General features: G+C 41.1%; 1 protein-coding gene and 1 long non-coding RNA gene across 4 annotated transcripts in view; one reads left to right on the plus strand and one right to left on the minus strand.

Moving 5' to 3' along the window:
* Nucleotides 1-3864: 3864 nt before the first annotated feature.
* On the minus strand, nucleotides 3865-12309 carry PSMD7 (proteasome 26S subunit, non-ATPase 7). Its single transcript, XM_006047603.4, has 7 exons — nucleotides 12112-12309; nucleotides 10068-10159; nucleotides 9086-9178; nucleotides 8283-8380; nucleotides 7639-7719; nucleotides 5646-5737; nucleotides 3865-4804 (listed from the first exon to the last, which is right to left on the minus strand). The coding sequence occupies exons 1-7, from the start codon at nucleotides 12183-12185 to the stop codon at nucleotides 4366-4368; spliced, it is 969 nt and encodes a 322-aa protein (XP_006047665.1). The 5' UTR covers nucleotides 12186-12309; the 3' UTR covers nucleotides 3865-4365.
* LOC112580259 overlaps nucleotides 12224-13059 on the plus strand; it is a 221666-nt gene continuing 220830 nt past the window's right edge. For all 3 annotated transcript variants that reach the window (XR_006546370.1, XR_006546371.1, XR_006546369.1), the window contains exon 1: nucleotides 12224-12354. This is a non-coding gene — a long non-coding RNA (uncharacterized LOC112580259). The remainder of the gene's footprint in view (nucleotides 12355-13059) is intronic.

The following is a 13059-nucleotide window of genomic DNA, read 5'->3' on the forward strand; positions in this document are numbered from 1 at the left end:
GAGTTCCCATTTTGTTGTTGTTGTGACCGTTTAAGTTTGCATTGTGGTGAGAACTTTTGACTCTCTTAGCAACTTTCAAGTATAGGATACAGTCCCAGAGTCTTATCTGCTGAGGGGATAAAGCCAAGGTTGAAAATGAAGCAGAGGGGATAATAGATGAACTGAGGCTGTTGATTGGTTATTTTGGTTAAAAGTTAAGCCAGATTATCACTGATCAGACACTAGCTGTAGCATATAGATAGAGGTAGATACTGGTGCTATGTTGCAGAGAAGGACGACGCTTTGTGGATTTTAATAGACACATAAGTATGAGAAAAGATCTTAAGTTGGGAAAGGACTAATCCACAGAGTGCTGATGGTAAGGCAAAAAATTAGTAGTTTTATCTACATTAAATAAAGATTGTCTAACTTGCATATATGCAGAAACTACCAATTTCTTAAAAACACAGATTCCCAGAGATTCTAATGCAGTAGGTAAATTGTATAAATTTACAAAGAAATAAATGATATATGAAAAGGAGTAATAAATGCTCACTATGCACTGTAGCTTAATGATTTTACTACAGTTTACTATCATCCGTTTTCTTGAGGTTATTTTTATCTATTGTATCCATATTTGGGTAATACTATGTAATGCTGTGCTAATGTGCATCTTTTCCCAATTCATGTTGGCCTTGAAATCAGCTGTGTTGGGAGTATTTACACCAGGGAAATTGGCAAAGGCCATAAAATCAATACCCTTCCTCCTCTTTTTTAGAGACCTGGTTGTTACACATTTACCAGCCCTTCATTGTATATGGTCCTTAAAGAAACCAGGAGTGGTATCAGTAGTGAGGAAAATCAAAGCATGAACTATCTGAAGGGCAGAGAAAACTTTATTTATCATAGAGTACAGCAGGGGTGAAGGTGTGGCAACCTGACCCAGTTTTTTGCAGCAAGATGCTCTCTAGATTCCTTCAAAGCCTAGCGTAGATGGTTGCAGCCAAAAGCAGAAGTGGTGGGAAGCAACTCTGGGGAAGGTTCCCAATTCCATGATGAACTGGAATGTGAACCAACGTGTCTCTTGCTGAGATATTAGTCAATGGTGCCATCTAGTGTTGAAGTACAGATTGGCTCCAAAGAGGGACACTTAGAGGAAGCCTTCTCTTGACTTAGGCCTTGGAAACACACTAACACAGTTTCCTCTATTTTCTTTTTCTACTTCATTTCCCTACTTCTGGAGTCATTTTCTACCCACTCCTCCAACAAGAATAGCCACTGGTGTTTTCTTGTTGTTATTGTTGTTTTATTTTGAAAGATAGGAATTCGGTGTGGTTTCCAAGCAAAAGAGAGAAATGCCAAGAGTTGAAAGGCATAAATATGGAAATCAGCAATTTCCTGCATTATGTATAATTTGGAATGAATTTGCTTAGGGAAGTTGTAGAGATCTTCTCTTGCAGGTCACATAATTCAGATGCTTCTCTGCTTTTCCAGCATGTCCCAGATATCCTTCCTATTTCCTGTGACAGGGGCATATGAAGTCATCAGCATGTTGTAGTGTAACAAAGAACCCAAATTCATTCTTAAGTCTTTCTGCTTCATAGATATTTTTGTAGCAAATAGTAGAAGGAAAGTCCTATTCATGACTTACAAGTGAATAGGATCTTTCATTCTTTTATGAGAACTTGTGTTAATAAGTCTTTTATTTGAAGTGAAGGTAATTGTATATGATTAAGTTCTCAAAGCTGGAGAGTCCTCCAGAAGAGTAAGATTCTGGGATTAATTCCCACTGGAAAGGTTGACTGCATCATGAGCATTGGAGAAAGCAGTATGGTAGTCCCTCAATGAATATTACTTCCTTTTTTCCCCTTTGGTGATTGATGATCTGTGTAAAATGAAAGAACATTTAACTAATTAGTGGGCTCAAAGCTGTTCTACCCTGACAGTTTTTAATCTTTTCACTAAGGATAACTGACCTGTAAGTTTGGGACTATTTCAGATGTTATCAAACAGAATACCAGTAAGGAATCAATGTTATCCTCTCTGTAACGTGTGTAGCTGGAGCAGCCTGAACTGTTATTGTGAAACCTTTCAAAATGGAAGGAACGGAACGTCACAACTCTGGATACGAAGTCCGAAAATGGGATTAGACTTTACCCAGGATACTTTTTCAATGTTCAAAGAACAACAAAAGTAGTTTAGAAATCTCATCTTGAGACTGCTAAGCTATCTGAACACACTTTATTTTAGGTGAGGGCCATGGGTTTTGCAGTCAAGTCAGCTGCTATTTATATAAGCAAGCCTTCATCAACAGTCTTATAAAGCTCACCCTCTTACATAGAATGGCAGCAATTTTGCCTGAGAAAATAAGCCTGTGTGACTCTAGAGGCGACATACACTTTTTGTTAGAAGAAGGAATTGAAGATCCTGTGGGTAAAGTGAAAGTCAGTTTTGTCCATATGCAGGTCCAACTGTTAAATATAACAAGGCCTGGGTATTCCCATGTTCCTACATGTTCAATAGACATTCCAATTTATCAAACGGTAACAAACCTAAAAGCCTGTGACATTGTCCTTATAGACCCTGGGAAAGCTTTTTAAGTGCAGATCATTCTTCTAAAGGTGGATCTGATCCTGTGTGGTCTTAAGCTGCCCCCCACCCCACCCCACCCCCACCCTACATAAAGGACTCATTCTTTGGGATAACTTTCTCCTTGTCCCTGCTTGGCCTTAGGTCCATGGCATCTCTGGTCTTTGCTGCCTACCCTGGAGAAAGGTTCCCTTTCTCACACCAGTCTGTTCTAAACATGGCAACAAAATCTCAAAAAACTTTTAATAACACACTCTTGTCATTTTAAATGCATCTCAAGCTTTGAACTATGTATTTCAAATTTCTTTTACTTAGATGCACTGGGAACAACCATCTGACTTTTGACTGCCACAACAAACAAAAAACTTATCTAGTTTTTTTCCCTTTGCTATTTCTTATTATCTCAGCATCTTAATGAACTTTGAAGTGACCACTGATGTGGGTAGTTCTGTCATATAAAAATCAACCCCCAAATTTCCACTAACTCGTTCTTTGGCAGGCAGTTCTGTCGATTAAAAACGGATGCTTCTGGCAACTTTGAGGCACTGTAACATTAAGAAGTGGTTTATGAGATTCCACTGACTTCATTTTAGTGCTATTTTATTGTATTCTTAAATAGTTGAACACCGATAGTCCAACATGGTAACCCACTCCAGTACTCTTGCCTGGAAAATCCCATGTACAGAGGAGCCTGGTAGGCTGCAGTCCATGGGGTCGCGAAGAGTCGGACACGACTGAGCGACTTCACTTTCTTGCATTGGAGAAGGAAATGGCAACCCACTTCAGTGTTCTTGCCTGGAGAATCCCAGGGACGGGAGAGCCTGGTGGGCTGCCGTCTATGGGGTCGCACAGAGTCGGACATGACTGAAGTGACTTAGCAGCAGCAGCAGCAGCAGTGAGCTCTTAGAGATGTTCTAACTACTCAAAAAAGGAAGTTAGTATCCAAGTGACAACTATTAAGTCAAATGATTAAGTACCTTTACTTACTTTGTTCCATCCCACTGACACTGTCATTTGACGTACCTACTGCAATAGTAAGTAAATATGTCCCTTATGAAAACTTAAGAAAGACTGCTCTAGGGACAGGAATCTGAGGTACGAACTATGACCCAGGTCTTCTGGGCTCTGTTGGGAACTCTCATTACAGCTTTATTTTTAAAGGAATGAGATTCTCTTTTTCATAAAGGATCCAGTCTAAAATAATTCGTTCAGGCAGCTTCAATTAAAAACTGTCTTTGTTGCTTCTGAAAACAATGGATCACCACTCCCAGAGTTAAAAACGACCAGAACACAGACTTAAAAACCAAGCCATTTAATTGTGTCTTTGAAGGTAAACAATATCTTGATCCCAAGCCCCAAGAATACCAGAGCTACGAGTCTGAGAAGTCCCGCGGGGCAGTATTCTCACAGAGTCCTGAGGGTCAGACCTCAAAGTGTTCCAAGGCAGAGCACTTAAGGAATTCATGCATTCCATTCTGCAATTTTGCAGACGGCCAGAAACAGACCCCTAGAGTCTCTTGAGACGGGAAAAATTCAACTCCTGGTCTCATAGATAAAAGTAGGGAGAGTACCAAAAATGTTACGCTTACTTCTCTTCACTTTTCTCACACAGTCTGAAACCTGAGCTATCACCTCCCCAACTCACAGTAGCCGAAGCTGCAGTTTAGGTTCAAGATCAGTCCCTCTATCCAGAGAGCTCTCATCAATACAGCTTTTTAACAAGCACTTTAAAGAACCCTCTGGCGGCACAATGCGTTAGTATACAAGATTTTAATTTACAAATTAAAAAGCTACGTTTTATTTTTTCTCCTTTTTCTCTTCTTTCTTTACATCACTCTTTTCCTTCTCTTTCTCTTTGTCGTCTTTTCTGTCCTTTTTGCTGTCTTCCTTTTCTTGCCCTTCTTTCTTTTCTGCGTCCCGGTTGGCAATCTTGTTGTTGATGAGATTGTGCAAGGCGACTACAGAGCGGATCAGTGAGGCCAAATATACCACCACCATCTGGTCATTGGTCTTCAGGTAAAAGGCCTTGACAAACTCCTGCAGGCTGACATCCGGCAGCAGGTTGAAGACGTCCTGCAGCTGGTAGATGATCTGGTGGTTGATGGGCAGCTTGCCCGTGGCCACCTTCTCCAGGTAGCCCCTGATGTCCAGGAGCTTGGAGTTGAGTCCCTTCAGACCATGGACCTGGTTTGTGATCCGCTGGGAAAGAGTGCCCACTGTAGTGTCTTTGATGTCTCTGTAGGAACCCACAAGAAAGAGCAGGGGTATCCATCAGTGTCCTATACCATCACAGATTTTCACATTCTAAGGGAATAACTCAGTTTGTGAGGAGGGGCAAGTTTTCTAAAGCAAAAATGTTACCTCTCCGTTTGATAAAGATTTGAGTATAAAGTGCCTTAACCTTGTTTTCATTTGGAAGCATATGTTTTATCTTTCTCATCACAGGACATCTTTCAGAAGAAAAGAGAGAGCTAAAATGAAATCATGTTCACTAAAAAAATTTTTTTAAATCTCTACTTCAATTTCTCTTGTTCCTAAAGAGGACAGCATTCTTTTCACCTGCATCTATAATATGTCTTGAGATGCTTTTAAATCAGTCAGTAGTAACTTTCTGAACTGAAACGAATCTTATTGTTTGAGAAAATCTATGACCTTTCAAATAAGTCAGGGTTATGTAATTATTTTTCTTTTTTTTCTAAAATTTGGCTGTGCCGGGTCTTGTGGCACTCTGGATCTTTAGTTGCAGCATGTAGGATCTAGTTCCCTGAGCAGGGATCAAACTCGGGCCCCCTGCATTGTGAGTGTGGAGTCTTAGCCTCTGGACTACTAAGGCAGTCCCGTAGAGTGTAAAAGGCCTTGATGCAGATTCTCTGCAGAAAACTGGCCAGCTACATTCATTGTAAAGGAGGTGCACTTAAAGAACACACACTTGCTTTTAACACGCATGTGTTCCTGTCACAGCCAGCACCGTAGCTTCCAGACAGGGTGTGCTATCCAGAGTCCTAAATCGTAACTCAGGACACTTCACACATGATCCAGGACTGGAGCCCAGGTCTGATGCCGTCCTAAAGTCTCACCGTAATAAGTGTTCAACTCCGACTTCCTCGGCTTCCTCTGCCCCAATTTCACTGGTCACGTGCTCAAATGTTTTTGAGGTTGGAGTTCCATCCTGGGAGAGGAGACTTAATGATAGTTATTTACTTACAAACAAATGAACAAACTAGCACATGTTCCTTTTCACACCTTGGCCCTTCTGCTTTAAGTCCGATCACGTGAGGGGTGGTAGTGGGTCTTCTGTGGCAAGGGGGGGTAAAATTTGCTTTGAAAGCTGTCACAGCAGTCCTGCTCAGGGTTGAGGTATACTGCGGCGTCATCCTTAGCTCATTTCTGAGGCAAATCCTGATATTATCTTAAGTCTTCAGTAGAGATGGACCTTCAGAGAAGTCTCAATTTGGCTAAATTTTAAGGACTGTCATAGTTCATTCTAAAATAGGCCATATTCTGAACACTGTGCCTGAGACAAGCTTATGTTAGAAAATATAACTTTGAACCATCTACTGTCCATTGGGTCAAAGATCAGTGCACCAAACAACGTGGTGAGAATCACTGATTTTCTGGTGGCCTGAATGAATCAAGGCACCCATTAGTGGATGTGGTTTGCTGTATCACCTACTTATTTCTTGACAGGACTCAGGAGAAACTTTTCTCAGATCTAGTGCCAGAAGAGGCTGTGCATCTCCTGTCAAGGCTGTGAACTGTTTGCACGCAGGAGCGCATTGCAGTACGTGCACAGGATGTAGGCAGATGGCTTAGATGCAAAGCCTAGCTTTGCTGTGTATGTGCTAAGGGAGCTGTGAGATCTTGGGAAAGTCACTTCACTTACACTAAGTGGTATAAACATCAGCTGTTGTTATTTTATCCAGGATAGTGTGAATCCTGAAAATGACATTTTCCTCTTGGCTTTGTATGCTAGGATGGTCAAAGCCTTCCAACACCTGTGCAGGACTTCATGGCATGTCTTTTCAGGTACTGATTTTTCCCTGGCTTCATCTTATAATATGACCCTTACATCCCCTCTATCTTCTATGAAAAAATCCTGTTTCATTGGTGTGTGTGTGTGTGTATGCATATGCATGTGTGTGTGCAAGCAGCCTCAAACTCCTTTTTGAAAGAAGCAAGGTAAAATTTAACTTGTAACAACTGTATCAAGACCAGGGATGAAAGCCTTAACTGCAACTAGGCAACAGATCTGGATCTAAGTTCTCTAGTAGTTAAGGCAAAGAGAAACAGGGGCACAGAGCTCAGGGCAAGGAACATTTGCAGGAAGCTAAGTTAAAAAAGCCGTTTCCAGATTTTAAAATTGAATATATGGATAACTATAAGAAGAAAGACAACATTTACTCCATCTCTCCGACTTTTGACTTTGGAAGTTCAAGACCGAGCTCTTTGTATACCCTAAGTGCAAATACTTTATGCTCAAAACAAAACTCATATAGTTTCACAACAAATCTTATCCTAGAATCTGCGTTCAATTCTGTTTCCTGGAAATAGAGAAAAGCTATTTTGGCAGCTTGTCCTGTCCATACCCAAGGCACAAGCTAGCAAGACCACAAAGCAGGTACTGAATACAATGGAGCCAACTATATAGGTGTCAAATCATATAGATGGGTTTTGCCATCTAGCTCCAGGCAGTTCTGACTTACTCTATTTGAAAACCTAGTAACTTCCAAGAGAAGACTGTCAGAGGTGGGCCAACAGTGGAAATGGCACTAGATTAAGATCAAGCTCATCAGGCTCTGCATACTCTGCTGAGAACATCTCTGGGTGATCATTTGACTACTTTGGTCTTAATTTCATTTGTAAAAGGAGACTTTAGATTTCTATGGTCCTCTCCATTTCTAAAATTTGGTGATTCAAACACTCAGGAGGGAAAAAACATAATATCAAACTGTTGACAGAAATCAGTAACCTTTTGTTATAAAGTATTTGTTGACTTGAAATGGGAGAAAAACCCAATGGCCCTAAAAGTAGCAATTCTAATCTCCTAGGCTCATAAACAAGATGACTTACATCATGAACTTCTTCCACTGAAATATATGCTTCTGTGGGCAGTCCCAGGTCCTTTGGTTTCACATCAATGATGACCAATACCTGGCAGAAAAACACATCTTAGGAAACCACCTTGTACTAGGCACATAGGGAATAACTGCAGCCATTCTGATGATGATTACTGCAGCTTTTTCATTCATTTAACCAGATAATGAGCCAGAATTTTCAGGAAAAAAAGACTTTACATTTCAAATTTCGTATTTGCTCTGCTCTTCAACCCCATCCATTACCAAGGTGAAAGGTAGTAGTACAGTGAGGAAGGAATCAAGCAGAAGGAAATTAGAGTCAAGACAGCCAGCATTTTAATCCCAGCTGCACTCTCAGAAGATCTTACTAACCATTCTGAACCTCAGTTTTCTCATTTGTAAAAAGGATAACAATCCCATACAGTTGAGAGGATTAAGGAAGGTAACTTACATACTCAGCACTGAGCAGATGTTTAATTTACTAAATACACTGGGTTACTGTATACTACACAAAGCACTGTAAATTAACACAAATTTATAGAGAAAAAGTGGTGAAATGATTCACTATCCACTAGGAGGCTCTTGGGTTAACTGGCAAACAATTATCAGTCAAGGGTTTTAAAGATAAAGTGCACTTACTGAGTTAGGGCAGTATCTTTTCATGAGTTCATTGATGGCGATGTCATTCTTGTGTAGTTTAGGGCCTGTGTGGTACCACCCAACTATTCTTTCTCTGGCTACGAAGGAAAAAAATAGTGGCTTTGAACTGTTACATAAAGATCTGTATATTACCCTCAAAAAGGGTAAGAACTTCAGTAGTTATGTTCTCTACCTTTTCAAAAATTCCAGGCATCTAAACTTTAATGTGCTTATGAAATCTTAAATTCAAAAGCAGGAATCTCTGAAAATAAACAGCAGGGGAAATCTAGAGATAGCCATATCTCTGACTAGTTTAAGAAACCAGTCATACATGAAGCAACTAGAAAACAATTCCAAGGGAATATATAAACAAATGCAAGTTCATTTCACATAGGTTACAGCAGTGAGTGTTGTGGGAATAAACATTTCCAAAGCAATGTGGCTGCTGTAATGAAATGAAAATGATACACATGACAGAGATATTTACCTTGGTGGTACTAAAGCTCTAGAGGCATGTGGATTTTATTTGATAACTTTTTGCTTTTCTGGTGCAGAGGGCTATCTCTCCCCTGAAACCTAGGTGGTCTAGCTGGCCTTAAATTGCTACTCCAATTTCTCATTTATTCTACCTCATTTGTCTACTAACATTGGCCTTACTTTAGTCTAGCTAAGTGAAAGGGTCTTTGACATTAGACAAAGAAAAGCGAATACTTAGAAAAGGCATTAGGGACACACACGCACATTTACACACCACACCACCCCCCCCCCCCCCACACACACACCAGTGCCACAGTGCCACCTACCATTGACCTTCTTAAACATTCCATACATGTTTTCCAAGTAATCATGGTCTAAAAACCAGACAGAATCATCTTTGTCGTCTTCATCAAAAGGAACTAGAGAGGAGAAAAAAACCCAAAAAAACAGTTTAGGGTGCTAGATAGAACTCCAAGGGCACATATCACAGCTGTGGACTTCTAGGCCAGATTTGACCCATGTCTTTAGCTTGTCCAATACAGTGTTAAAAGTATTTTTGAGTTGCTTTTATTAAAAACTGGAAGATTTCACATACAAATCTAGACCTCTAGGCTCTCTTGAAAAATTGGAAGACCTGGCAATAACTGGCTATAGCCATACAGAGGTCACCTCCTTTGAAAAGGATACATGTTCTTCAGTTTGCTAAAAGTTCCATCATTTCCTAATACTTCTGTTGGGCAAATTACATTACTGCCTGATCCTTTTAGACACTGGAGTTAGTGACCTCTAGTCTAGCAGCTATGCCAGCAATTATTTTGTTGTTCATTATTGTTGCTTTAATCATAAAATACATAGATACATTCTTCTGAACATTCACGAAACAGTGAAAAGGTTTTTATCTCCCCCTTGCCTACCCATAACCACGGTTAATAGTTTCGTTCAGGGGTTGACAAACTATACCCACTGGCTATTTAAATAGTTTTATGCAATATGGCTATTAGTTTGTCTACATACTCTTTTTAGTTGCTTTCCTGCTACATTAGCAGAGCTAAGCAGTTGCACTGGAGATGATATGGCATGAAAATACTTAAAAATATTTACTATCTACTTCTGTGTGTAGCCTTTAGCCTCCCTGTTCTATACTTAAGCAATTCTGAAATAGAATCGCTTGGTTGCAGTAAAGAATGGAGACCACGAAAATTTTCTTTCTTTTTAAAAGATAACTGACATTTTAACCATACTCAGAAAATGTAAAATTTGTCTATTTTTTTTTAAAACTGAGGTATAATTGACAGATTTTTCTTTTACCTGCAAAACTGTTGGATACATCGAGTACTTTCTTTTGCCATGACCCCAAAAGCACACCAACAACACGTTTTTGGTTTCCAACCTTGCCTATTCTGAATGAGAAAACAAAAGATCAATCTGGATAGGCACAGACTCAACAATAAGATACCTAACACGAAATACCAATGTACCGATACAATTTAGCTTAGCTGGGAACTGATCCCACTAAACAAATGTAGTACATTAGTCTTAAAAAAAACAACAACAACAAACAACCCTCAAACCTTATAGAAATTTAAAATGGAGAAAATGAAAACTCCCCAGATCTTACAGTTTTAAATGTTATTTGGTTGGTGTTTGAAAACACATTTAACTTTTTATTTTGATAAGAGCTTACCTTTCTTTCTTAAACTTTCTCTATCTTCTCTATCCTCCAACCTTTTCAGGGATAAAGATGCTAAAGCTGAACCAGTGTTATGGTCCAGCTTGCCAACTCTTCTCTGAAACAAGCCCAACTAGATGGCATAAACAATTCTTTGTATCATCTAGGGGCTGAGAAAATGATTCTGACCCAGAAGCATGTGTATGCCATTTGTGATCTCTCTGAATGGCTAAATTAGGCAGAAGTTGGAACTGAGCTGGTGACTAATCATACTGGGAGGAGGGCTGAGGGAACAAGAAAAACTACCTCAGAATTTCTATCTCCAAATCAAACCCCCTTAGTAATTTTGTGCTAAAGAAGGACAAGTGTTTCACTTATTTAATTGGTCTTTATGTAGAATTCTCCATTAACCACTAACAAATGTGACATAACAAACAATTCTATGTTCAAAGGCCAGACAAAAGTCATTGTGAAATGAACCACAATTTCTTAACAGTTGCTGGTTCACACCAATTGAACTGTACTTATCTAAACACATGATTTGGCAAACTTATAAATGCTTACTATGTCTAGGGCTTGGATCAGAATTAAGTATTCTGATTTTTGGGGGACTAAGTTCAAAGGAAATTTCCACACTCATGGGCTTTTCTTCTAATCTACAAAAATGCATTTGTGTTTTAGAAAACCCTACAATTGTCTGACACAGCAGCTTGCAGTGTCTGCCTTCACTATGCCCTTAAAAATGTTTGTCGAATTGACTGAACAGAACTGAAATGATACCTGCCTTCTTAGCACCTCTAGTATCCTATGGGAGAAAAACAGTAATTGTACAGTGGAAAAGCTCACCTATCTTGTTAGGCCAAGGGTCCTACAAAGAAACGGAACTAAACTGGGGGCCCTATACCTCACAGGAGTCTTTGAGTTTGGTTTTGGCTCTGGTTGAATTGGGAGTTGTACAAAGCAAGAGAATGGGCACTTAGCAACTATGACTTTATAGCAGATGCTCCCAACTGGGTCTTACAACTTTCCAATTCAAGTAACTACTGTAAAACTTATGAACACATGTAACAGGTCCCCCGGGACGAACAGCTCGAAAACAAGTAAGCGAAGGCAGAAGAAATATCTGTGGGATGTTTTCTTATTCATTAACGCCTACACCTTCAACTGGTCTCATTTTTAGAAGAAAAACTTGACTTTAAGACTTAATATAGCTAGGTTTTAAGTCAACGTCAAACCAGATTCCCACTTCTGAAACTTCCACAAGTTAAAAGCACAGTTCTTGCAGGGACCAGACTTTCGGTGACCGTCTTCAGAGCCAAAAAGCGCGAGTCTGAAGGGCTTTCCTCCCCAACACCGAGTCTCTTAGGCGAAAAGGGACGGACGAGGCGATAGACAGGCACGAGGACTGGGGATCAGGATCAAATGAAACCTGCTCCCCATACTCTGGCATCGTACGGACTGGGTAAAGGGGATGATCAGCTCAGTTCCCAGGACTGCCGGCTGGGCAGAAGACTCCGGGTAACTTGGGCTTCATGAATGGACTTAATGTGGGCCCCTCGGCGACTCAGGGCCACCCCCGGTGCGTCAGCACCCCCGCGGCCGCCGCGCCGTACCCAGCGCGCCCGTGACTCAGCAGCGGCGGCGCCACCGGCCCCGGTAGGCCGCCCCGTGCCGCCCGCTCACCGATTGAAATGATCCACCACACTGAGCAGCACCAGGGGGTGGACCACCACCTTCTGCACCGCCAGCTCCGGCATCGCGACACACCCCGCCCGCCAGGCCCTGCTCCCCGCGACGCGCAAACACCGGCAGCAGGAGCGGTAGTAACTCTCGGATACCCTCCAGGCCTGGCTCCTCCTCTTCCGGCTGAGCCGCCGCGGCGCGGCTCCTTCTTCCGCTCCCAGAGTGCCGCGCGGGTCGGGCTGGGTAGGTCTCTCCCGCTCCAGCCTTGAGGCGGGGAAGTGCAGGGGAAGGCGGGACCTGGCTCGGGTGACAGGCTAAGACTTTTCCAGGTCATGAAAGCGAACAGCTCACTAGAGACCGATAAAGGTTGACCTCCTGGTGTTTGCCCTGTACTGTCACTGCTGTGACTTTTCACCTCAGAATCTTCTTAGCTCCCCTCCCCTCCCCCACCCGAAGACTGGAGAAAATGCTGAGAAAAAAATGTAAATAGTAGTGTTTCCGTCATTCAGAAAATGTTCACTTTCAATTCTAGTTAAAATCCTCCAGAATTTCTTAGAGGTTGTTATTTAGTCGCTATGTCGTGTGCGACTCTGCGACCCCATGGACCGCAGCACACCCGCCTTCCTTGTCCTTAAAAGGCGCTTCTTAGAGGAACTAGCTTTAAATCTCTAGCATTAGGGCATTTCTTTAAAATAGGTTTGGTAATTTGTCTCATTATTATTTTATTGTCGGAGAATTTCCTCTTAATCTTTGCTGTGGACTCTTAGCAAATAGTCAGCCTGGCTATATTGTCCCATCTGTCTTTATATTACTTACCATTTAACAAGAGCTATAAGAATGAAAACTTATAAAAAGATTGACGAAAAAACTGGAAAGCAGTAAGGGAATACATTTTCATATTTAGCTGGAAAAGAGAAAAAGACTAAAAGAGGAAATGTAGGAGAAGGG

This window comes from Bubalus bubalis, chromosome 18, assembly GCF_019923935.1.
Source record: "Bubalus bubalis isolate 160015118507 breed Murrah chromosome 18, NDDB_SH_1, whole genome shotgun sequence".
NCBI lineage: Eukaryota > Metazoa > Chordata > Mammalia > Artiodactyla > Bovidae > Bubalus > Bubalus bubalis.